The sequence below is a fragment of the Caretta caretta genome, chromosome 9 (assembly GCF_965140235.1).
Source record: "Caretta caretta isolate rCarCar2 chromosome 9, rCarCar1.hap1, whole genome shotgun sequence".
Lineage (NCBI taxonomy): Eukaryota > Metazoa > Chordata > Testudines > Cheloniidae > Caretta > Caretta caretta.
This window is the reverse complement of record NC_134214.1, coordinates 27,398,038-27,424,767: the sequence shown is the minus strand read 5'-3', so window position 1 is coordinate 27,424,767 and position 26,730 is coordinate 27,398,038. Positions and strand designations below refer to the sequence as shown.

The 26,730-nt window shown below is 39.9% G+C and overlaps 2 protein-coding genes across 12 annotated transcripts in view; one reads left to right on the top strand and one right to left on the bottom strand.

The window, feature by feature from the left end:
• MED12L (mediator complex subunit 12L) overlaps nt 1-26,730 on the top strand; it is a 334,051-nt gene that overhangs the window by 217,011 nt on the left and 90,310 nt on the right. For all 8 annotated transcript variants that reach the window (XM_048863447.2, XM_075132179.1, XM_048863442.2 and 5 more), the window contains 5 exons: nt 18,775-18,922; nt 19,523-19,641; nt 21,012-21,155; nt 21,986-22,149; nt 23,596-23,727. In XM_048863447.2, the coding sequence (XP_048719404.1) occupies nt 18,775-18,922; nt 19,523-19,641; nt 21,012-21,155; nt 21,986-22,149; nt 23,596-23,727 (707 nt within the window). The remainder of the gene's footprint in view (nt 1-18,774; nt 18,923-19,522; nt 19,642-21,011; nt 21,156-21,985; nt 22,150-23,595; nt 23,728-26,730) is intronic.
• On the bottom strand, nt 938-25,299 carry P2RY12 (purinergic receptor P2Y12). Of its 4 annotated transcripts, none has more exons than XR_012669877.1 (4): nt 25,214-25,299; nt 12,381-12,718; nt 2,423-6,921; nt 938-1,593 (listed from the first exon to the last, which is right to left on the bottom strand). XR_012669877.1 is itself a non-coding variant. In XM_048863452.2 (4 exons), exon 4 carries the CDS (start codon nt 6,896-6,898, stop codon nt 5,906-5,908), a length of 993 nt encoding a protein of 330 aa, XP_048719409.1. In that variant the 5' UTR covers nt 6,899-6,921; nt 12,381-12,718; nt 24,461-24,549; nt 25,214-25,295; the 3' UTR covers nt 938-5,905. The 4 variants fall into 4 exon arrangements, 2 of the variants coding, with proteins under 2 accessions (XP_048719409.1, XP_048719408.1); XR_012669878.1 differs by having other exon boundaries at nt 938-1,552; XM_048863452.2 differs by adding an exon at nt 24,461-24,549 and having other exon boundaries at nt 938-6,921; nt 25,214-25,295.

Below are 26,730 nucleotides of genomic sequence, written 5' to 3'. Positions count from 1 at the left end.
GAAGTGTGCAGGGTCATTAATCGCATCCTGCTCTGAAAGACCATGACTCTGGGCAACATGCGTGACATTGTGGCTGGCTTTGCACAAATGGGCTTTTCCTAACTGCAGCGGGGCAATAAATGACACGCATATTCCAATTCTGGCACCAGACCACCTAGCCACAGAGTACATTAATCGCAAGGGGTATTTCTCAATGGTTCTCCAGGTGCTTGTGGATCACCATGGGTGTGTCACAGACATTACCATCGGCTGGTCTGGAAAGGTGCATGACACACGCATCTTTCGGAACCCCGGCCTGTTCAGGAAGCTGCAAGCAGGGACTTTCTTCCCGGACCAGAAGATCACTGTAGGGGAAGTTGAAATGTCCATTGTGATCCTGGGAGACCTCACCTACCCCTTAATGCTATGGCTTATGAAACCATACACGGGGCAACTTGACAGCAGCAAGGAGCGGTTCAACAACAGGCTGAGCAAGTCCAGACTGACTGTTGAGCGTGCTTTGACCATTTAAAAGCCCACTGGCGCTGTCTCTATGGGAAGCTGGACCTGGCAGATGACAATATTCCTAGGCTTATAGCAATGTGCTGTACACTCCATAGTATTTGTGAAAGGAAGGGTGAAAGCTTCACTCAAGGCTGGACTGCAGAGGCTCAGAGCCTGGAGGCTGAGTTTGAACAGCCAGAGACCAGGGCTATTAGAGGGGTGCAGCATGGGGCCATAAGGACTAGGGAATCCTTGAGGCAATTTGAAGCTGAAAGCCACTAATATTTGTTGCGATGCTTGGGAGTGCAGTGCTTGTAATGCTAGGAAGTGATTGGTGCAGATGATGCAATATGTGGGTTTAACATAATTGTATGTTGCTTTGCAGTCCTCATTCTGCTTTCAATTAATAGAATAAAGATTGCTTTCAAACCAACACAATTCTTTTATTAAAAGACAACAACCGGAGGAGAGAGTCAAACAAAAAAAGCATCAGCAGTGAGGGGAATGGGGAAAGGGAAGGTCCCAGGAGGAGGAAGGATCCCGGGATGGCTAAAGATTTGTGTATGTCCAGGGACCATATCCAACCTTCTCCTTTGGAGTACAGTGCAGCGGGTACTGTGCTTCAGCAGGGCCAAACTGCAGAGGGACGGGTGTTGAGTGCAGTGGGTACTGGGAGTCCGCAGGGCTGGACTGTGAGGGGGGGAGGAGTGGAATGCTGCGGATATACACTGGAGCCAGGAGGTTGATAAGAGTGTGTTGGCGGTGTCTGGGGGGTGCATGGGAAAGAGTTTTATGACAGCGGCTGCAGGGGAGGGCGGGTGCGGAGCTGCTCAGTTTGAAGAGCTAGTATCGCCTGGAGCATGTCTGCGTGGTGCTCCATAAACTTGAAGAGCCGCTCCGTGGCTTCATTCTGGCGTGCCGCGTTCTCCTTTCGGTCCCTCTTCTTGCTGTCCCGCCGCTCCTTGGGGGGAAGGACAAAATGCAGAAAGTTCTCCTTAGTTCTTGGCTGCTTCCTAATTCTGCTCAACCGGCGATATCAAAGAGGGAGGCTGGGCTCCCAAGGTAATCTCTGTGAAGTTTAAATGCAGCATTTTACAGAAACAGTATTGTCTGCAACATAGAGAACACTGATTCAGTGATTTAAAACACAGCCAGTACTCTTACACCTGTCACTAACTGGCTGACCCCGGGCAAGCACGCATGAGCCACAAGACCCCCAAAATGGCAAGTAGCTGCAGGGGCAGGGTAAATCACTCTTCCTGGACCCTACTGTACACTGGGCATGTGGCTCTTTGGAAGAGCCAGCACTGTAGATGAGGCCTGATAATCATTCCTGTCACCACACTTTCCACAGGATGTGATCATAGAATCATCGAATATTAGGGTTGCAAGGGACCTCAGGAAGTCATCTAGTCCAACCCCCTGCTCAAAGCAGGACCAATCCCCAATTTTTGCCCCAGATCCCTAAATGGTCCCCTCAAGAATTGAACTCACAACCCTGGGTTTAGCAGGCCAATGCTCGAACCACTGAGTTATCCCTCCCCCATTAGGGATGATACCTCGCTGCTGGGGGTGAGCAGGGAATCAAGGGACGATTTTCTCCAAGACTGTGCCTTCGTCCCAGGCCCTTATGCGGCTCACCTGTGTGCAGCAATGGTCTCCCCTCACCCTCCCGTGATAGCACAGTGATGCGGGAAAGTTACCGTTAACGGGGCAAGAAACAAAGCAACTCTGTTGAAGAACCTGCAGCAGTGAATTGCCCAGTATCTGCATGAGAGTATCCTCGAGATCTGAGGGAGATTCCTGTGACGTGAGGGAGTCAATCAACAGCCTGTTCCACCGCTCAGTCTTGTCTCCCACCGCATGCCTAGTCTGTGTTCTGCAACCCTCCTGCCCGCAACAACTCATTTCAGCGATTCCCAAAATCAGATTCACTTACCGGGGCCTCCTCTCCTGTTTGCGCTTCGCCAACCTCTGACAGCTGTGACTGGCTAGCCTCCTCTGGGGTAGAAAAGAGCTCCTGGTTGCATGCATCTCTGACCTCCGAGTCATCCTCTGCCTCTGGGTCCCCCTACCCCTCCAGTCTTCATCCAAGATTTTCTCCTCTTGGCTTGGTCCAGTTTCGACTGGCATGTAAGCCACCGAAGTATCTACAGGGCCCTTTGTAGTGGAGGTGAGGTCACCACTGAGTATCACGTCCAGCTCTTGGTAGAATTGGCAGCTCATGGGCACAGCTTCTCACCCCTTGTGGTAGGTGTTCCGCAGCTTCTTCACTTTGACCCTGCACTGCAGTGTGTCCCGGTCATGGCCCCTTTCTGTCATACATTGTGAAATCTGTTCATAGGTATCATAATTCCTGTGACTGGAGCACAGCTGGGTCTGGACAGCCTCCTCTCCCCAAATGCTGATGAGGTCCACCAGCTCGGCATTGCTCCAAGTGAGGGATCGCCTGGTGCATGGAGCAGGCATGGCCATCTGGAAAGATGCACTGAGACCACTGCATGCATCACCGAGCAAATAGGAGGGGGACGTTCAAAATTCCAAAGGAATTTACGGGGCAGGGATGAGGGTTGGTCACCTCAGGGCAGTAGAGTTCAAACCGATGACCAGAGAGAGACAGAAACAGGCATTGTGGGATACCTCCTGGAGGCCAGTCGCAGCGCTGCAATTGACCAGGGTGTCTACGCTGGGACCGCAATGCTGTAGTCCTGGCGCAGAAAGTGCTATTCCTCTCGTTGGGCTGGCTTTTTTACAGTGCTACAAGTGCACAGTTTCTGCGCACTAAGTGGCTTGACAGTGTGTACACCTCGGGAGTGACAGTGTTCAAAGCTGCTTTACTGCGCAGAAACTTGCCAGCGTAGACAGGGCCTGCGTGCGCGCTGGCTGCTGGGGAAGTTTCTGAGAGATGTCATGTGCTGTCTCTTTAAGGCATGCACTGAAAGCTGTCCTGCTCCTGAGCCATGTGTCCCCTCCCCGGCTCTGGGGGGATGGGGTACGTTGGCAGGTGGGAGGGGGAGAGACTCTGCGTGCGTGTGCGTGCGCGCAGGCTGCTGGGGAAGACTCTGAGAGACCGCACTCTGTCTCTTCAAGGCACTCACTGCCCGGAAGGCTCGTTCAGAGCTGTTGCAAATCCTGAGCCCTGTCCCCTCTCCCCTGCTCTGTGGAGATGGGGTACAGGGGAGGGGAATGGGGGACAACCTGATTTCAGTACCTCCTCCCCCCCGCTCTGCACAGCCAGTGGGAGGATCCCTGGAGCAACTGCAGGAGCAATGTGGCTGCAAAGCAGTGTGGGGGAGGGGCACCTGAACACACACTGCCAGATGTCTGCGGCTCTGCGAATCAAGTGCGCGGCACTTGAATCACTCCTGGGCCACTGTGCAACCATGCAGCTTAGAGGGAACACAGGTGTGCACACAAAAGCGGAAGTAAATGTTGTTTAACAGATCATTGAGAAATCTGGAGTTTCAGAAAGTAACTTGAACTGCCAGATCCATCTAACAATAGTAAACTAAAGTAAATGACATATCCCCCTCTCCAAAGAGCTACCCATATTTTCTTCTGAATTTCATTGTACAACTAGAGGGAGGAGAAATTAAGACATCACTTAAATTATTAGTAACTACACTTTATAATTAGGCTTGGCAGAATTCAGTTTTTATTACAATTTCAGCACATAATATTGATTATTGTTAAGTATCTTTTCTGATATTTATCTATTTAAATTTTCACAGTTACAGGAAATTGGGGGTCATCAGACAATGTAATGACAGTAGACACTGAGTTAAATTAGCTGTATAACTATTAAAACAAAAATGGTCAACATCACATGTCAAAATATACAGTGCAAATATCTTTTAAATCAACAAATCATACCAGTTTTTACTATTCAAATGCTAGTGCATTTGTAACATGCCTAATTCAAAAACCTAAATCACTGGGTTTTGTCCTTAAAATCTTACTTTGCCTGTGTGCACATTTTGATTATTATCAATGAAAATATTTTTCATCATTTTGTATGTTTATGGTGAAATTGACGTTGACTCATAAAAATCTAATCCTTCCAGGCGTATTTATAATTACAGTTGGTATGATTTATTGGATCAACAGAATAAACCATAAAACATGTATTACAAGTTCAGTACTAAAATTTATATACAAGTGAAGAACATTTTAACAAGTTATATAGTATTTGGCCTCCATCCTACAAACAGTTACTCCTGTGTGTGCTTGCAGTGGTGATAGAAAGTATACAGAAGGTAATATCTGTTTGTAGGATCAGAGCCTTACATGTTAGTGAAAGATTTTTCAGACTCAGAGTCTGGTTAGTAGTTGTATCAGCAGTAAGTCTCTTAGTGGTTGTTTATGGCAACCTAGGGCCATCTGCAGTCAGAATTATGTACACAATTGTTACTGAAAAAATTGCATTCCTGATTTTCCAAACTAAAAATGCATCATAGCTGTAACTAAAAAGCATAGCTAGAAATCTAGTATAATGAAAACAAAAGCTGATGTTAACTCTCATAATTGGTTTAACCCTTTCAGTGCTTCTATCCCATGAAACCCAGGGATTTTTATTGGTGTAAAATTAGTTTTACTGAAAATGGTCATTTATATATTGCTCACCGTAAAACCGTGGTTATTTGGTTGGTCTTTCAGAGTGTGTTCTGGGGTACTCAAAGGTTTAACTTCAGTCTAAATAGATTTGCTTAATATACATTATTTCTGGATACAGTTATTAATAAAATGGTCAGCAACTTTAAAAATGCAAATGTATGAGGCCAGAAGTGTAATGTTCATTCTGCTAATTCAGCACACATAAATAGCTTTTCTCCCGCTATGCTTAGTTGTTTGGCATTCGGATGCAAGGTGATATTTTTTTAAAAAAGAAAGCTATCTGGCTTATTGATATTTTCTTTAGTTGCATTTTTCAGATTTTAATTGGTATGGGTGAAATCCTGGCTCCCACTTGAAGTCGGCATGCTTTGTCACCAACTTCAAGGGAGCTAGGATTTCACCATTTCTCTGCTGAGCCCTCACAGTTTATAAATTCATCTATTGTATTCTATGTCTAAAAAGCTGTCCCCCCCCCCCTTTATAATTGTTTTAATAAGCATTCAGGCCTGGATCCAACATGTGCTTAAAACTCAAGCACAAGAGTATTCCCACTGACTTTCGTGAGACTACTTGTATGTAACTAAGCATACACTTAACCACTTTGCTGCATTGGGGCTTAACCAGTAGTTCCTCTGTTCCAGTGTTTCTGTGTTTCTGTCATAGAACCTAGATTCAAACAACACAGATTCAGTTCCCAGAGAAGTAAGTGGGAGTTAGCCATTGATTTTATTGGAGTAAGACCTGGGTATTTATTATTAATAAGCATGTAAATACCTGTATTATTTGCTATTTACCCAATGTTGTAGCCTTACATTGGCGTCTCATCGCTACCGGCTCCATTGTTCTGCTCCTTGGTGCGTTTGTGCAACATGTTTATCAAGGATTTTCTAAAGGACTTACAAAGGAAAAAATATATGAATGGATCTAGGCATGCATTTAAAGATGTCAACCAGAGGGTGCTCTCTTTTATATAGAACAATATGTTCTGAGCAGAGCATTGAAAAACATCTCTTGTTTGGCTCAAGGTATAGGGAATTCTAGTAAAATGGAATGGCACAAAACAAATAAAGAACACTGCAATAATGATAAATACCTTAATATTTACAGGCTTTCTGGACACCTTCCCCGTGCATCTTGTTCTTTTATATGATTTATACAGTTCTTTTGTTATGAGTATGTAACATACAACTATGATGACCAAATTAACCCAGAAGATAAACTGGCAAATGTAGTTCACAATTTCATGCCATAGTAACCCAAACTCTGATTTCAAGTGAGCACATTTCTTCACTGTTTTACGTGTGGGTTTTTTGTTTGTCAGAATCATGTTAGGTAGTGAGAGAATAAACATTAATATCCATATTACCATGGACAGAATCTTAGCACCTAACAGGCTGCTAGTGCTTGATGTTTTAAATGGTCTGGCAGCTTTCTGATAGCGATCAATAGTTATTAGACCCAGAAACAAAATACTAATGTACATGGTGAAGTAAAATATGACCTGTGTGACCTGGCATACAAATCCCCTCAGTGCCCAAGGCACCATTTTTGCGTCACTGAGAATTTTGAATGGAAAGGTCAGGATCATGAGGATGTCAGAAATGACTGTGTTCTTAAGGAAGACGATGAAATTAGATTTACTGGAGATTTGAAAAAACACCCGCATCGCCAGGCCATTCATGACAATGCCCACGAGAAAGAGAACAGTGTAGAGCAAGGGAAAGAGAACTTGACTGATTTTGTTATCACTGTTGCAGTTGCTTTCATTTCCAGGATAGCTGAAGTTGTATTTGGCATTCATTTGTACTTTGATATCTTTTCCCCCTGTTAAAACAAAGGATGCAGGGTTATCATTTATCAGGTAGAGAACTGCAGCATTCATTTTATTCAGGGTGGATAAACATCATTGATATAATTTTTAACTGGATTTTTAAATTAAAATACAGGTTTATTTTTTTTTAAATATAATCTCTTTACATTAATTTTGAAATTGACAACTTATGTTAAGGCATAAACCTATTACAATTAAGCTCATTTAAAACGTTCAAAATTATATTAAGCAGAACATATTTGCTGCCACATTTGATAGCAAGTCAAATCACAGAACTAGTGGGAGCACCTAAGCACCTGTACCCTGAGTTTGTTGAAGTGCTAACCTAGCTTTTGACAATAGTAGCGTGTTCTGCAGGTTCAGAAAGGATATCTTTTTCATTTCAGTTTATTCAGCTAGTTCAGTTCAAAGACTAATTCATTCAAAGTTAAGAAGCCTGTTGGGAGTTGAAAAAGCAGGAAAGCTTGTTTTCTTATTCCAATCTATTAATAAAAGCTAAGTGTAAAAGGATGAAATCTATTCGCTCTAAAATCTTGAAAGAAACAATCAGTCCAATTCAGTAACTATAGATAATACGTCCTTTATTTAATAAAGCAGTCAGTTTTAAATGCAGAACATGTTTTGATAAAGAAAAAAGTTATGTATTCAGCATGTTTAAGGTAGTTTCATTTAATTAAAAAAAATGCTCCTTTTGAATTTCCATCCAAATAGAGACTGACACAAATCACAAAAAATTAATCTAGTAAATAAGAAATGCATCATCCACCATTTTCTGACATAAAAATGTAAAAGTTAATCTGAATAAATGTAAGTTAACTAAATGTGTAAAGATATATAGACCCTTTTGATTAGCAAAAAGAAGCACCAAATTTAGTATAAAGGTTATATTTAGTTGAAAATCAACATATTTTAATGGTTACCAACTCATGAGAATCAACCTTTCTTTAGGAAAATAACTAAAAAGTACAAATGCAAAATATGATTAAAATCAATTATTTTAATCAAGGGTTTGTGCTTGCTGATTTAAATCATAATTAAAACTAGTGATTTAAATCAATCTACCCACACTGTATTCTGGTTATTCTATGTATATGAATGTTGTTGGTTTTTATGCTAGCATAATGTCTTGGGTATTTATCACCACACCATGGATGACAGATCTGCAGATACAGCGTTAAATTCAGAGGCTGTTTTTCTAACAATAATTGAGAGTAATTTCAACCACGATCAGTTCAGACAGAGATAGGCACCCTTAAACCCAGTTAGACTCTCTTAGACATTGGTAAGTTGGAGAAGCTTGAGTTTCAAGAAGCAAGATGAAAGTAAAAAAAAGTTTAAATTTAGATACGGTGAAGGCTAAGGAATTTAAGCCCTTTTACAACCTTGTTGCCTCTCCTCTCTTTTGACTCGCAGGGTCAAAGAGGTGATGTGCTAGGGGTGTGGGTAAATTACACACTGGTATCAGTAAATGGATGTTGAGTCTAAACTGGTCTGACACACAGACAGAGGGTTGGGAGTCAGAAGAAGGTGTAAGACGCACCAAGAGTTTCCTCTCTGAATATGCCCCACAGATTATTCCTTTTGGAGATGCATGATCTTTCCAAGTGGTTTCCTAGTACTTATGTTCTGTGGGGAATTGCTACGCAAACTCTAACCAACTACTGTATCTGTGCAAATACCACCTTGTGGATGACCACAATAATGCTCTCTACACAGTTGTGGCTTATCGGTCTTTGGCCACAACTGCTCACTCACAACAGCACAAATGATGAATTCAGGGGCAATACAGGGCTGTCATTTCATTTTTTGCCTGTATAGTGATCTTTCCAAACCGCAGTTTTCAAATGGGGGAAGGAAAATGTTCTTCTCATTTTTTTTTAATTCAGGAATGGGATTGCTTATATTAGTTGCTTTTGGCTACAGATTTAGTTATCAGTGATAATTGGATTAGCTGCTAAAAGGAAACCATATATAGTGCTCAGTAAATTATCTACTAACTTTTTTCCTCTCTCCTACATGAGTCCTCCATCCTAGGACTTTTAGGCAGCTATGAACCTATCTCCTCACCTAATTATTTTTATTTCCCTTCCCGGTTGCCTGTTGTTGCCCCAGTCTCCCTCTATTGTTCTTTTCCCCCCACTGCTCCTGTGGTGTCTTTCTTGCTGCTGCCCCCTCTTGCTGATCACCTCTCTCAGTGCTGTTTCTTGACCTCACTTTGTGCCTCTTCTAAAAGTCATTCTTCCCCTTTCTTCCTATGCTCTGACTTGTCTCTCTCCTTAGACATGCAGCAGCCACTAGAGGCTTTCCCTTCCGAGTGCAGTGGGAGGGAGGGAGAGAAGGAGGAAGAACTTTTGGATCATCTCTCCTGCTGGCTGCTGCCACCCATGGATGGGAGTGGGTGGGCGAGGATCTGCTCTGCCCCAGCTTTGTCACCGTAGACTGGCTTCAGATTCTACCTTACCCCGTCAACTTCAGCAAGAAGGTAGGAGGGGATTCCAGCTGCGATCTGGGGGCACGAGGCATCTCTAGAGCTGCTTTCTGTCTTCAGTACTCTATCCGGCCAACTCACTGGCTAACATTCTGAGGCACCTTCGAACTCTCACGCCAACTGCTGAGCTGCAGTGCTTGTGGGGAGGAAAAATTGCAGGAAAAATGTTTTCCTGCTGCATGGTCCTCACAGTCAGGCAATCTGTTTAAAACCCCTCATAAATACCTGCAGTCACCTATTATTGCTGTGGGCCTTAAACCTTTAGGCACCAGGAGGAGTGGTACCCCAAACTGCAAGTCCCCTAACAGTCCATTTTCTGAGGGAGACTTGAGCACTTGCATGGGGGCAGGGATATGCTTTGCAACTGTGTCCTATAAGGTTTGCCTCCCCACATACTGTCGCTGTCCCACCTCAAGTACCAAACTCTACCCCGGTTTTGGGACAAAGCATGAAGACACCATGCTGCTAGGGACTCCTGTCCTGCCTTCCGGTTGCCACAATAACATGAAATGAAAATCTTGAGGCACAGCTCAGCAGCCTTTTGTGTACTCCATTGTCGGCGATCCCCAGCCACCTTTCAGACCAAAAGCTTCTTAAAGTAAACAGGTCCAACTCCTCAAACAGTGATCCCACAGGAAAGCACAAACCGCATAGAGCATGGTAGATCCACCATTAGGGAAAATCCCTTCCTTAGCCCCAAACAGCAACTGGTGTCATACTTCACATGTGACCAAGGACCAGCTATCTCAGATCTTCATAGATATTTAGGTCAGAAGGGACCATTATCATCTAGTCTGACCTCCTGCATAATGCAGGCCACAGAATTTCACCCACCACTCCTGCAAAAAACCTCTCACCTATATCTGTGCTATTGAAGTCCTCAAATCGTAGTTTAAAGACTTCAAGGAGCAGAGAATCCTCCAGCAAGTGACCCGTGCCCCATGCTACAGAGGAAGGCGGAAAACCTCCAGGGCCTCTTCCAATCTGCCCTGGAGGAAAATTCCTTCCCCACCCCAAATATGGCGATCAGCTAAACCCTGAGCATATGGGCAAGATTCATCAGCCAGATACTACAGAAAATTCTTTCCTGGGTAACTCAGATCCCACCCCATCTAATAGCCCATCACAAGCCATTGGGCCTATTTACCATGAATATTTAATTACCAAAACCATGTTATCCCATCATACCATCTTCTCCATAAACTTATCGAGTTTAATCTTAAAGCCAGATAGATCTTTTGCCCCCACTGCTTCCCTTGGAAGGCTATTCCAAAACTTCACTCCTCTGATGGTTAGGAACCTTCGTCTAATTTCTAGTCTAAATTTCCTGGTGGCCAGTCTTGTGTCCGCATTGATACTGAGCTTAAATAATTCTTCTCCCTCTCCGGTATTTATCCCTCTGATATATTTATAGAGAGCAATCATATCTCCCCTCAACCTTCTTTTAGTTAGGCTAAACAAGCCAAGCTCCTTGAGTCTCCTTTCATAAGACAAGTTTTCCATTCCTCGGATCATCCTAGTAGCCCTTCTCTTTACCTGTTCCAGTTTGAATTCGTCCTTCTTAAACATGGGAGACCAGAACTGCGCAGAGTATTCCAGGTGAGGTCTCACCAGTGCCTTGTATAACGGTACTAAAACCTCCTTATCCCTACTGGAAATACCTCTTCCGATGCATCCCAAGACTGCATTAGCTTTTTTTCACAGCCATATCACATTGGCAGCTCATAGTCATCCTATGATCAACCAATACTCCAAGGTCCTTTTCCTCCTCCGTTGCTTCTAAATGTGAAAGTCATGCTGAGTGCACAACCAGTTCATTAATTGCTGGACCTGACACCCAGCTGTTGATATTTAAGACCAAAAAGCCAAGTATGTTAAAGTGCTTTGAGATCCTGAAATGCAAAGTCCTACAAAAGTGTAAATTAGTATTACTATTATTTACTACTTATTAATTGTACATTGCTTTCTTTAGTCTTTGTAAGGAGGCTCAAATAGTTTTGCTGTGCCAAAAGGGAAGAATGGCAAAATAGGACGTAGGATGGGAAATGCTGCTATGAATCATTTCCTTTAATTACAGCTAATAGCGTGTTATAAACAAAAAAATGTATATTTAAACAAAACTTAGTTTGAGATGTCAAAATATTTACCAACAGATCCTTTCAAATAACTGAATATGATGCAACTTTATTTTCAAAATTTCATATTGTCACAAACAGGAACATCTGTGATCTATGACCATCAGAAAAAATTAGAACCTCACTAATTTGCTTGTTGATAAAGTGTGTACTTCATAATATGTGTACAAATGGCAGTCTTTCCCCACTTTTCTGCAAAGATTAAGCTGTGTTGGTAGTGTTCTGTAGCTTGGACTCATGTTAAGTTTTTGTTCAACCTTCACAATATTTAGTAATGTACTATGAACTGTTATCACTAAGAATTAAAGTGCACTTGTCAAATAAATTAACACAGTGCTGCTTTGTATTGGTAGTTGGTTTACCTGTTGTTTACAAAAGTAAGAACATTGGATTTCGCAGCAATTAATACAAAAGTATGATCTAAATGGTCTGCTATGTAATCCAAAGATGTTTAGAAAGAGGGATGAAAAACCATATAAGGAAGATTGCAAGAGCAAAGTTTTAACTGAGCAGTAAACTTCAAGCCCTTCAGTGATACAATTATAAACATTACTATACTTCAGTATTATCCCAGTAGGAGTGGGGGGTTTATAAATAACTTTAGATGCTGTGAGTTATCAGATGATATTTACATCTCTCTGATAGCTTCATTATTAAAAGGTGCTCACTTGTATTTCCATCTGTAAAAGATTATATGACAGGAATTTATGAAACACCATGTATTTTAAAATGTAAATATATTTTTAGCTGCACATGTCAATTGTAATTAAATGGCTATTACATAAGCTTGAGGGAGCAGAAAAGAATATGTTGAGAGAAAGAAAATTACCTTACAACCGCTGAAAAATGGTGAAATATTAGGTCTTTCCTGTGATGGGAAGTTAATATTGCTGGCAGATCATCATTTGTTGTTCCTTTTCCCCTCTGGTTTTCTTTCCTTTTTTTAAGCTTGAGACTCAGAAGATAGCATTAGTTTAGTAGCTTACTTCAGTAAAAATACTTCAGATGAACAGAGAGAGAGAGAGAGAGAGAGAGAGAAGGAAGCTGTACATCCCAGCTTTAGTACTTAGAAAGACGCTCTGCTCTCCAAGTTAAAACTTGTGTTTCTTAGCTGTGCATACAGTTTCAAATTCCAGGCGACAGCCTCAATGCTTCTGCTTTTATTTCCTGTAAAAGAGGGAAAAGAGACTTGGTTAAAAAAAATAGAGACATTAGCCTTCTGCTTTCAATCCATTGAAATACTTTGTGAAAACTACAGATAATGTTTTTTAAAAGCTTTTATATAGTTGTTACTTTGTACAACTCCTGAGAAGTTCAGACTAATATGATCAATATCTTTCTAACTTGTGGTAATATATCTATTATTACAGAAGATGTTCCAGATTGTATTTTTTTATTTTTTTTCTTTGAAAACATTTAATTGTGTTTAAACAGAAGGTGAAGTGGTGATTTATTACTGTTGAGCAGAAAATTATATTACTGTACAATTTATTGGTCTTTTATGTAGATTTCAAAATATTTCATATCATTTTCACAGTTCTGTTTCTGCTTACTTAATAATTTATATTTTGAAACTTTAAGAATGAACAAAATGTAATTTTCCCTCAGTTAAAAATTGATTTGTACAGTAGTAACATAAATGACACTTTGGTATGGCTCACCATTTTGTTATATTGCCACCGAGGATTAGGATTAATAAATACAGATTTTGAAAAACAATAAAAATACAACTTTGTGAGAAACAAGCTAAACATGTCTTTGTAATAGTTCAGGGGAACCTGTTTACTTACAAGCTATGAATTCTGTTTGATTTTATGAACTCTCTATATATCTATATCAAACTACAAACTCCAGTTTGTTTTCTGAGCACACTTTTGATTATAAATCTGTTCTGTGAGTTCACTGTGGCTCTTTAGCCTCCATGTTGAGCTGGAATATACAAGAGGTTTCAGAAGAAATTTTTGCACCTAGCAGAGAGTTAACAATGAAAGTTCTTTAAGTCTTGATTGTTGTCTATTCAAATGGAAGCATCCTTGGACAAAGAGACAGCTACGGCCCAGGGCAAAGCAGTTTTTCAAATGTTGATTCCAGGTGTTTGGTGATCTAACACCAGGGTGCCTGACAGGGAATTTTGATCACCTGTCAGAGTTTTGACCTGGTGACTGGAAGTCTATAAAAAGAAGTCTCTCTCTCTCTCTCTAGCTGTTTGAGAGAAGAGACCAGAACCAGAAGGCAAAGCTGTTCGGGGGAGAGGAACGACCTTGGGTTTCCTAGAGGACTCTGACCAAATCCCCTAAAATGCTCAAAAGTGGCAAGGAAATTGAGCTGGGGAATTGTGTATAGCTGTTCCTTATTTTGCACAGATCTGTGTCTCTCTTGTGCTGTATAAAGTAAAGAATGATTGCTTTAGACATCTTTTTTGCAAGGTCTGTTAATTTACTTTGATTATCACTTGACCCTGAACTGGTAAACTATAAATCAGAGTGCCCACAAGGTTGGAGTTCTGGGAAAGTGTGCTACTGGGGAGCCTTTGCGGGGATGGATTCAGCATTGGGCTTGGCGTTTAGGGCAGTTGGACCATGTGGCCTGACTCCCAAGCGGGGTGCCAGACAGAGTGCCTCTGCCTAGGGAGTGGGCTTAGAGGCTACTGGGAATTGACATGAGTCATTTCTAAATGAATAGGTTTGGATAATTGTACTGATTGATTGGCTTTGGCCTAGTTTTGACATGATTGTTGCCTTAGTGACCTTATTATTAAGTAAACTTGCTTACAGTTGCTGCTGTATCGGACAAAGATGATATTTTGACCATGTGCTTTAACTGGAGAATAATGGATACACAAAATGTGCTGCCAAAAAGCCAATTAGAGAAAAACAAGTCTGTAAATCATGTAAAGGGTAAAAGTGGTCTGATCAAGCATGTATCATCAGTGCATGGTCAGTAATAAATCAATTAGGAAAGAGAAATAACATGAAAATAGCAAGGACAACAAAATCAAGCCAATTGACGTTTACACATATGTACTGTAATGAGTTGCGTAAGACACACAATATACATAATTCTTAATGGTGATATGAAGAGTATTCATGAATATGTAATTTACATGTGTATAAAATGTGGTAAATTATAAGGGGCAGTTGGTGCTCCATAGGAAAAATCTATCATGATCTTTCTGTGTCTCAGGAGAAGATAACTGGCCATTGTCTTTTTCTGCTGTCTGCTGTTTTCTACTTTAATAGTGATTGTAATTGCAAGGCGTGTGTGATTCAAATACAGATTGGAATTAATAAACCTGAGTGTCTCAGGCATGAGTGTGTGGCATTCTTACCCAGGAAGGCTGAAGAAGGAGACAGTGCTTTGAGCCTACCCACACCAAGGGGGATACAGTCCCCAGCCTGTCGGTCCAAATCCAACAGCTTGATGAGTGCCCAGCTGGGGGCACTTGACCCAGGCTATGGCAGTCCTACAAAACCCTAAATGATTTAGATTTTCTTTAATTTTTGTAAGAGAGTCTGATTTGCTTCTCCAAGTTTCTAAAACAAAATTCCGGAGTGGTCAACGATTAGAGTGAAATGTCATGAGGGCTTATGGGCTGCATTTAGAATTATTTTCTTTCTCTGACATGCAAAATGGGGATTCACTGAATAAATGTCTGCAGAATCCAGTAAACAGTAAGTTCACCACTGACTTCCTTCACATAAGTTTTGTTTCGGTGCTCAGATGTGTGGAGAAGAAACTGATATGTTTCATCTTTCTCTCAACTTTTCTCTACCCAGGTACGTTTTTCACTGCTAGCAAAAAGAACTTGGTAGTGGTTTGTCTAGGAAACATGCTAAGTTATGTTTTTAGCTAATGTAGCTCCTGTGGGTACATTGCAGTCAGGGTGTGAATGGCAGCCTGTGTAGACGTATCCTATATATATTGGTCCCAGAATCCTGTAGATCTCTTACCCACTTTATGTTGGGCTTTAGATAGATCTTTTGTTTAGAAAAACTGTTATTTCACCTTATCTTAAATAAGATCACTGCGGTAAGAATTGATCGACTGATCTGTGTATTTAAAAATAGGATTCTATGAAAGTATATTAAATCATAAAAGAAGCAAATGACAGTCCAAGTAAAGTGTGTATTATTTGAACTTTCTGCCGGTCTGAATAATGAGGGAAAAGTAATTCCAGCACAGCGCTGTTCTGGCAGAATCTGCTCTTCTAGGCAATTAGTCAAATCTGATGGGTGGTGATATTGAACCAGACTGCTAAACATCTGTTGAAATGCTGCTTTTAAGACATTTTGTTGCAGGATGCATTTGAAATGGATCAGGCCAACAGGGTTATAAATAAAAGATGTCTGCACAGAATGAACACATCTGCTTTGTGTATGTTTGAATGATCATTCATATAATTTTCTCTGAGCACTTCACTTCAGTGCACTGTACAAATGATAACACGCACAGCACCCTATGTGGTAGGAAAGTCACTGTATCACCTTTTTATGGATGGGAGAATTGAGGCTAAAAGAGGTGAAGTGACTTGCCTGCAACCATGAAGCAAGTAAATGGGAGTGCTAGGGTTCGTTTCCAGGCCCATGTGCTTTCCTTTTGCTCATGCTGCTGCTTTAATCAGATTCTTTCTTTGGAATGTTGCCCATCAAGGTCTTTTCCTGTTTCAAATGGCATTTCCTCTAAAATGCACTAATAGAGCATTCCAGTAAACTCATGTTAGATTGTTTGGAGAGGATCCTAAAGCAAATGTACTTTCTATGGAATGTATTATAGCTTAAAGGATAAAGTCTTACTGTGCTGATTTATCACAGGACTTGTGTGGTTTTTCAGTTGTACCAATGGCTATTAGTAGCATATTTGTGCTGGTTTCTGGAAAGGAAGCTTATATCTTTTATCGTTGTTGTATCAATACAGAAGGGAAATGTCTGTATTAGTACTGCTTACTGCAGCCCTAACTGACATAAAACGGTTGGGTGTGGTGGAGAATCTGAGTCACATCTGCTTTCAGGGTGATTGTAGGAGTCAGTGGCACAGGCACCAGTGTAGAGTTTGTCCAGATGCTGGCCAAGTGTTTCTGAGGAGGCACAAATGCTCTGATGCTTCCCTGTGGTACCCAGGGTCATGAGGCACTTTACTACCACCTGCACTTAGCATGAAGAAGTCTTGCCTGTGCTTGCTATGGATCATCTTCCTGATGCCACCAGCCTCTGGCAAAACAAGCGCTGCTTTCCAGGCCTCCACAAGACTTGCTCTCTCTCCACAGGTTAGCGATAGACACACATCAATCCCCGAGTCTTCTGATGAGCCCTCTACAGTGCCCAACATCTGATCCACTGAACACTAACAGAAGTCTCAAATTCACTGCTCCCAAATGAATAGTACACATCATGTTACAAGATTCAATCAGGATCACCACTCAACTTCACATACTGTGTGTGTGTGTATGTGCACATATATATACATACATGGAAAGTAAAAATATTAGAAGCAAATGGTTACAAATAAAATCATAACACTCTTTCTCGAGCCTAAACTTAACTCACAAGGCATTCCTCTATCTCCTACAAGTTAGCTTATCCCAAATACTTTCCCCAGCATTTTCAACTAGGCTGGCTGATAGAATCATAGAATATCAGGGTTGGAAGGGACTTCAGGAGGTCATCTAGTCCAACTCCCGCTCAAAGCATGACCGATCCCCAATTAAATCACCCCAGCCAGGGCTTTGTCAAGCCTGACCTTAAAAACCTCTAAGGAAGGAGATTCCACCACCTCCCTAGGTAACGCATTCCAGTGTTTCACCAACCTCCTAGTGAAAAAGTTTTTCCTAATATCCAACCTAAATCTCCCCCGCTGCAACTTGAGACCATTACTCCTTGTTCTGTCATCTGCTACCACTGAGAACAGTCCAGAGCCATCCTCTTTGGAACCCCCTTTCAGGTAGTTGAAAGCAGCTATCCAATTCCCCCCTCATTCCTCTCTTCCGTAGACTAAACATCCCCAGTTCCCTCAGCCTCTCCTCATAACGCATGTGTTCCAGTCCCCTAATCATTTTTGTTGCCCTCCGCTGGACTCTTTCCAATTTTTCCACATCCTTCTTGTAGTGTGGGGCCCAAAACTGGACACAGTACTCCAGATGAGGCCTCACTAGTGTCGAATAGAGGGGAACGATCACGTTCCTCGATCTGCTGGCAGTGCCCCTACTTATACATCCCAAAATGCCATTGGCTTTCTTGGCAACAACGGCACACTGTTGACTCATATCCAGCTTCTCGTACACTTTAACCCCTAGGTCCTTTTCTGCAGAACTGCTGCCGAGCCATTCGGTCCCTAGTCTGTAGCGGTGCATTGGATTCTTCTGTCCTAAGTGATAGCCTCCTTACATAATAGCAAGCCTGTTTAGCAGCTTGTCATCACAAACTGAAGGATGCCAGGGTGTCTCTCTGCATCTCAAGGTACGCCAGACCAAACTTTTGATCTTCACCTGAAAACAGGTTGCCCCCCGAACTCTTACTGTTTACCTCTTCCTGTTCATTTCCTTCTGAAGTCTCTGCAAGCTGGTCATTAGCATTTGTCTCAGTATGCTAATAGACTTCCATTGTAAGACACACAATACATAATGGTCCACCAGGGAGATAAATGTCTCCCACCTTCTGTCTGGAGAAATTTATCTCAAAGCATGCTACTTTTGAGTGACCTGCCTTTAACTACAAGGCCTATAGAACGTAATTTTCAGCATATACTGTATACATAACTAATCACGTATTTTCTGTACATACATCTCACAATGATTATGATGACCCATGTGACACATACTTTCTGTACAGACCTTACGTAACCCCTTTTGGTGAATCCAGGGGATCCCTGTGCCATTTGCCAGTTGGCATCAATAGGTTTTTGGGTCACAGGTTCATTAGGGCTTGTTTTTGCTTTTGAGATCTCTGCTCAGTATTTCGTATGGGAGAGGGTGAATAGGGAAAGTTGGCAACGGCTAAAGTGAATACTGCAAAGTTCATATTTATGCATCTGAGTTTAAGTGATTTGAGTTTCAAAAGTGCTGTGCACCTGGCAGCTCCAACCTTGGCAAAATTAATCTGTACTATGTAAGTAAATCCAGGTTGTACTTAGTGTTGGAAAGAGAATTAATTGTCTCTTCTTACTCCTTAATAGCAATCAACAAGAGAAAATGAAAGCTGCTTAATTTGCTTGCTTTTCTTGTTTCTCAGGATGAATCTTCTAGTCATGAATGTAACCAGCGCATGATTCTTCTTTATGGTGTTGGCAAAGAGCGTGATGAGGCAAGGCATCAACTGAAGAAGATTACCAAAGATATCCTGAAAATCCTGAATAAGAAAAGTACAACTGAAACGGGGGGTAAATACTGTACTGAGCTTTCCAGAGTCTGTCATGCATAATGTAGGAACTGTGTAGAGAAAGTTCTGGTTAGAGCCATGCAAATTTGTAATATAATTCGACTTCCTTTCCTTCCTAATCAACCAACCAAACACTGGCACTACACCTGCTGCATGAAATACCTAGAATAGATCTGCCTTATAACTGTACCAGTACACTTAAAATCATTTCAACTATATGTCTCCCTATCCATATGAATAACTTGGCTGTAAAAATTATGTTCAGGCTAAAATCTGGAATACACTATGTCAGCGTGGAAAGATTTATGTTTACTACCATGTTAGCAAAATTGTTTAAATACTTTCAGCCCTTGCTAAATGTCTTTTTTTTTTAACACTTGAATTACTTTAAAATGTTTTTCCCCGAAGTTGCATCATGTTATATGCTGTGAAATGTTTTTTTTCTAAGTGCAGTAGAAAACCGGTGTGAACGGTGTTTTATGTGGTCATATAGAACCAAGCATTTACATTTTTTAAATTTTGTTTTTGAAGCAGTAAAAATGCAAAACTACATGGGCTCTGTTAAAACATTATTTTGGTCATTTTATATTTATCTGTTAAGTTGGGGATGAAGGGCAAAAAGCCAGGAAGAACAAACAAGAAGTATTTCCAACTCTGGAGACAATGTTCACAAAACTGCAGCAGCTGTCCTATTTCGATCAGCATCAGGTGACATCTCAGGTACTTCCTGTGCATAACATTGTAGCCATTTAAGTCGCACTCTTTACATATCAAGTAGGAAGAAAACTATAATAAAAAAATCTGATCCATACATAGTATTAATTTTTAATGCACTAGTACTTTAAAGGCAAGTGAAATACTCCCTCGATATTTTTAAATACCTTCTCCAAATTGTTTATTTTGTACTGGCAAGATGTTAGCAAAGCTATTACTAATGTCATGAATATTGTACAGTACATATGAAATATTTGGAACTATCACTATAATATTCAGCTATCTCTATGCAAAGATTATTAATTGACTGCAATGTATTTATTGCTCATTACTAAATTAAATGCTTCTTTTCAGTTCATCAGTTTTGTGCAGTATGCCACTCATCAGTCTAGGGCGCAAATTATCATTAACTTTTTTCATGAAAGATGGTGAAATCTTTTCCATGTTTCTGTTTAATGTGTGTGTGAGAGAGAGCTAGAGAGAGTGAGAGATTAAATCTTCACTTGATTTAAATTTTTTTGTAGGATTTAAACATTTTCGCTTATTTTTGCTTCTGCTATCAAAGCTACTTTAGTAAATAACTACAAAACACAAATAATGTGTGAATTGTTTTAAATTACACGTGGACTTTCCACAGAGAGACTTTTATCAAGAACTGCAAATTTGTTTCCATTCAAAACATGCTAGTTTGTCAACATAGACTTTCAACATTTAGCGATAAAGTGATTAGTGCTAATTATCATTATAAAAATGCCATTAATGCCAGTAATGTTTCCTTTAAATATATTTTTGAGATCGGCACCGAAAACAAATCATAAAAGAAAAGTGGGCATAAATTCAATAGATTTAAAAATCTTGTATAGAACATTCATGAGAAGTTTTTTGGATGATTTTGCTAAATATGTTTTGTGATTGATTTTTGTTAGTAAAGCATCTTAGCAATTAATCCTAATGATCAACAAAATAAGTATGAATTTTAAAATGGTCAGAATTCCTAAAGATTTAAACACGGATTCAACACTACAAATTACATTTTTAAAACATCTCACAAATAATAGAAATGAAATTGCAAAAATTAAGAATAAGTTGATCCATTTAGGTGACAAGGCAAATTTTTTGTCTTGTTTTTGCTGGCATAGAACACAAAACTGAGTCAGAACTGAATATACATTGTAGTAAACCAGTAAGTAAAAAACCTTTCCTCAGTTATCAGTTACTAGAGCATTGGCATGTAAGGTGCTTTTGTTATCTGATGCTTTGGTGAACAATTATCGAAAATCACTTACCTAAATTGATGTTAGAAGTGTTAATATTTAGGAAGAGAAATACTCAGTTGTTATAATGTTTTAATACACAGATGTTTTTCATTTTCACAGATCTCGAGTAATGTTCTAGAACAAATAACTAGCTTTGCTTCAGGTACATCATACCATCTTCCTTTGGCTCACCACATACAGCTTATCTTTGATCTTATGGAGCCAGCACTCAATATCAATGGGCTTATTGACTTTGCTATACAGGTAACAAAGTGATTGCTTTGTTCTTATGTATGTCAGGACAAAGCTACAATGTGATGTTTCCATAAATGGTATGCGTCTAACAAATAGGCTTGTCGTTTGTATAACAAAGTCACATGCAGAACAGTGACATGCTGTACAAATAAACATTCTGTGGTGTTAGAGTAGATTTTTTTCCACTCACATCATAAATATGAAATTATTACCTTGATATTAAACATATATCTGACTGGCATGTGTCCCATGGATAGGACCTGTCCTGGTTTTTAGGAGATCTGGGTTCTAGATTTGTGACTTTGTGCAAATCACTTAACCTACCCATGCTTCAATTTCCCTACCTGTAAAGTGGGCCTGCCAATGCTTAACTTCCCTTTTGCAGTCCTTTGAGATCTATGGATCAAACTCGCTATATAAGAGCCTTTTGTTTGCAACTGTACTTTTATTTTTTCTTAATAATTGGAGAATGTATTCCAATTGTCTTTGAAATGTGCTGTAGTTTTTGAAAAATAGCAATTCCAGAACATCTTAGTCCAGAATGTCTTATTTAATATGGTTTCAATGTCTATTTTAATCTAAAGAACTTCTCTGTCTTATGCAACAGTTGTCTAGACACAAGAAACTTTCTACATCTGTGAAGAAAAATTCTTTGTGTGTGTGTTTTTTGTACTGTTTCAGTACTTCCTTCTTGACTTCTAACTTATTAAATAACAATGAATTTTAGCATGTTATTGTATGATGTTTCAGTATCTTTTCTCATTTATGATTCTTGGAAATGTTTTGTATAGCTTAATTTGGAAAAAGATATTCAGTTCAGTATTTATCTTATACTTTAGCTGTTAAATGAACTGAGTGTTGTGGAAGCAGAACTGCTGCTGAAGTCATCCAGCCTGGCAGGAAGTTACACCACAGGATTATGTGTGTGCATTGTTGCTGTTTTACGGCGTTACCATGCCTGCCTAATTTTAAATCCAGAGCAGACTGCACAAGTTTTTGAAGGGTTTGTAGCTGCTGTATTTTTTCTATGTTTGTTTATAATATGCATAATTAAACTAAGAATATATTCAAATATGTCAGCTGTATACATTGCATTGCATATAAATCATTCAAAAACCATTTAAACTAGTGCAAAAATTCAGTTTGAATGGTTTATTACGATTAAGCTTAAATCATTGAGGAATTGACTTAAGCTAACTTGATATAACCTACTTTTACACTGAAATAAGGATTTTACATTAGTTTAACTAATTTTTTTAAAATTATTTATACACAATGCAATCGTTTCTCTGTAGATTTTTGCACTGATTTAGCTAAACTGGTTTTAAATATTCTTTAAGATCTGAAGTGGTTATCTGTCCTATTAGCTGTGGGTAGTTACAGAATGGTTCACTCAAAGGTAACATACTGTTGTTGTTTTTGCTTTGTGTTACAGTAAGTTCCCAAGTGTTCCACTGTGTTGGGCAGTATACAAACATCAGATAGGACAGTCTTTGCCCCCAAAAGCTAACACTGTAAATAATGACAGGTGGGCATAGAACACACTGGCCTCTCAAGTGTGACAAAAAAGGGCGAACAGTAGGTAACTGTCCCGGTATAAAATCATTGATGCAGAGGATACTGTGGTCTTCCTTCCTCAACAGTGCCTTATTGACAATCACTGTAGACGCAGGGAGAGCCAAATAACATATGAAATGTATGCTTCCATGTACTGTTACAGTGATATTAGCTAAAAACTGAATTCCATTGGTGCAAAGCCCAATTAAAATGTGAAATGCTTAGTCCTTCTCTTTGCACATTAAGATTATGCTGTGCTAGGTTAGTAATTGTTGCACACTTTTGTATCATTATTATTAGGGAACAGGGCTCTAAATCTTTGATCTGTTTTTCATGGCCCTGATTGTGCAATGAGCTCTGTTTGAGCAGACCTCTGTGGCCTGTGTGGAGCCCTCTTGATGTCGGTAGGAATTCCCTTGTATGTAATTCACTGCAGGATTGTGGCCCATATGTGTAAAATACTATGAACACTTAACTATTTTCATTTTAAAATTGTGACACTAGGTTTCAGGTGAAACCCTTTATACCTGTTGAGAATGCATTCACTTAGACTTTTCTATGGACGTAGACCATTGTCTAGTTATTGGCATGGGTATGTTAATTTTATAATATTAAAATGTATAGTTAGGTATGAGAGAGTCAAGGTGGGTGAGGTAATATCTTTTATTGGACCAAATTTGTTTGGTGAGAGAGGGCAAGCTTTCAAGCTTATGCAGAGCTCTTCTTTAGGTCTGGGAAAGGTACTCAGAGAGTCACAGCTAAGTGCAAGGTGGAACAGGTGGTTAAGACAAGAAGTTAACACTTTACAAGAGACCATTCAAGGTGCAATGGGCAGTTAATAAGTTTTCAAAAGTCTGAGTTGGAATTAATCTCGGATTTTTTTTCCCTCCAGATTATGTGGTGTTGTCAAGCATGTTGTTAATCCATCAGAATGTTCTTCTCCAGAAAGATGTATTTTAGCTTACCTCTATGATCTCTATGTGTCATGTAGCCACCTGAGAAGCAAATTTGGGGACCTTTTCAGGTTAGTAGCACAAAGATGTTACAAACTTAAATTTAACTGTAGAATCTACTAACAAGGAGACTTCTGCCTTTATGTATTGTAGTAATGAACTTTTAATTCAATTTATCTGCTCTTTAAAATGCACCTTTTCTACTTGCTAGTTTTCCTTTGCCCTACTTGTGAACCATTTTGCCTACACAGACTGTTTCAGGTTTGAAACAGGTCATGATACTGCTTGAGTGCTCAGAACAGCAGGCATACCTCTGTGCCCACTGACACCTCATTGAAGTCAGTGGAGCTCCATGTGGGTACACAGATCCACCTGCAAGTTGCTCAGTGCAGGAGGGACCTATGAGGGTAAGTGCCCACGTTCTCATGCACACATACAGAATAGAGATAATGCTAGCAAAGTAGTTTAATTCTGTTAATTGCAGTTTAATTTTCATTAATTTAAGATCCTCCGTAATGTACTAGTACTGTAAATCTACTGTAATAACTATACCATCACTGAAAATAATGACGACTTAGCTGACACCAGTACAATACTCTGATTACTAAATCTTTCATCAGAAATAGGTAGAGAGACATCAAAAAGTGTGTCGTTTTTAAGGTGCTATATTGCAAACTTTCAGTTCCTCGTTCTAAACTGGAATCTTACTTTAGAAACCCCAAAGTCAGTATTTTTGGCTATTTTGAAAAAGACCTTTTGTCTGTGCACTTGCTTATTGTGAATGGTACAAAACAGCTTACTCACATTTTTTCCCCACTTATTCTTGTAGGTTTGATCTGCATGTTTCATGTTCGCATTGCATAGTTATCTGAGAGAGTTACCAGTAAGAGAACCTGTAGATATTGTAAATGGATTTACAAATGCACATGGCCAGTATTTCTACAATGTTGCTTAGTAAAAAATTATGAAATATGGGGTAGCTTCTTAACTACAGATGTGTCTAAATAAAACAACAGTGCATTTATTCTTCTGCTAACCTCGTCCCCAGATTTTTCAACTCCAGAAGCTACGGCTCACTAGAGCATATAAAATGGCAACAAAAAACCCACCCACCCCCGCAAAAAATCCCATAATCAAAAAAGAATCTATTTTATTGGTGTCCTATAATAATACTTTAAAATGGCATGCTAATAACATGGGAGTTAACTGTGTTAACTGTTAACTGCATCCGCACACAGCACTTGTTGGACAGGTTTTCCTGTCCAGCGTAATTAAAAATGACTGATTTAAAATACAAACCCTCTGAAGACTGGTAATTTGTAAAGAAATACAGGGGGTTCCTTAACTATAGCAGTGCACACAAGGCACTAGCAGTACGATAGTTTAATCTCTGATGGTGCCTTACTGTGTGTGACACACAATAGTTGACTACTTCAATCACTCTTTCAGCTGCCCTCTACCACACTGCAGGTCCCATTGGTTCCCTCTTCTAATAAATTTCAAAATATATTAAAATGCTGTATTTAAGAAAACATTCACTTTATACTTGACTCTTACCTTCTCTTGACTTCAGGCTTTAAAGGTGGTTTTTCTGGTATCATCCTAAACAGCTGACATAAGGAAGCCTACTGGAGCTTCCAGACGTTTTTATTTACTAATGTTTACTACACTTCCTTTTTTTAAACTCTCTCTTCACATTTTTTTAAGATTCTGATCTTCCGGCCACTCCCTCAGCATAACATGTTATCAGAAATTCAGTTTACAAATCCACTGTGTTAAGATATGGTTACCATTGTGACCATTAGGAAAGAAGAATAATTCTGTTTTGTGTTCCAATCTGTAGAATAGATTTAGTACAAAAATTTCTGAAGTAGCTAAGTCCCATTTTCCAAAGCACCTAAGAGGAAAGACCATTTGAAAGTCAATGGGATTTGGGCTCCTAAGTGGTGTCAGTGCTTTTGAAAATGCTGTCCGAGTCCCTAATTGTTTGGTTTTGGCCTTCTTCTGCACTGTATGTGTACTGTACTAACGTTGTTTGTCAGGAAGCTAATGTGTTCCATAAGCCTGTTTTACATCTATTAACAAAGTTTGAGCTGATTCTGGCATTTATTAGATTATGTTCAGACTGTAACTTGTGCTGCATGGGTTGGGGGATGGAATGTAATGAGCTTTCCCCCTTCTACCTACACCACTTGTGAAAAGGCTAGCCGCATTGTGACTAGTGAGTGAAGCCCCCCATTATATGCTACAATGCCAACAGTACTGGATTCTTTAAAGGGGCAGAGTGAGATGAGGACCATATCCAATGTAACTGGCCAGGCTCAAGAGGAACACATGCAGCCTACATTTTTAATGGGTGGTAGAGCTAAGGCTGCAGTGTGTCCTTCCCCCAAGTCTCAGGAGGAATTCTGGCTGAGTCTTTCTGAGGATCCTTCTGCAAAGTGGGCCCCAACCTGCCAACATATAACTGGGTCTTTAAGACGTAATCTAGCCTTCAATCTTTAAGCAGCATGCAAATGATTAGAAATGTGGAATAAGAAGCCCCAGTTCAGGAACGGTAAGCTACTTATCTCAAGGAGAGGAGTTTTGTTAGTATTGAAGAAAAAAAAAAAGCCAGATTTTCAGGTGAAAGTCATGCGAGCTTTTTTACCTTCTAAACAATGAGTTGTATGGAAGTAGAAGTATGGTGAGCAGCAAAGTTCTGTAGGCTTCAGTGAAGTTAAATGTGGACGCAGGTACAAAGGCTGATTTTACAAAATGAGAGGAAAACAGAGATGATGGAGAGAGGTTTTATCAAATAAGTAGTGAAGTAAGTGGAATTGACATTCAGCATCTTCAGCAACAGGTACTTTCTTCCTTACATACCAAAAGAGTAGCTGGTTCTGTAGGGTCTGGATTATCCAGTACCTCTGGTGGTATACTTTTGGCTCCAAACTACATAAAACTCCGGTCTCATTACTTTGCTTCAGCAAAATGTGTGCCAAAGTTATAGTGCTGATTCATTGATTAATTAATTAATTCATTCATTACATGTACAGCTACTTTGAGCTATTCCATTGGATAAAATACACAAA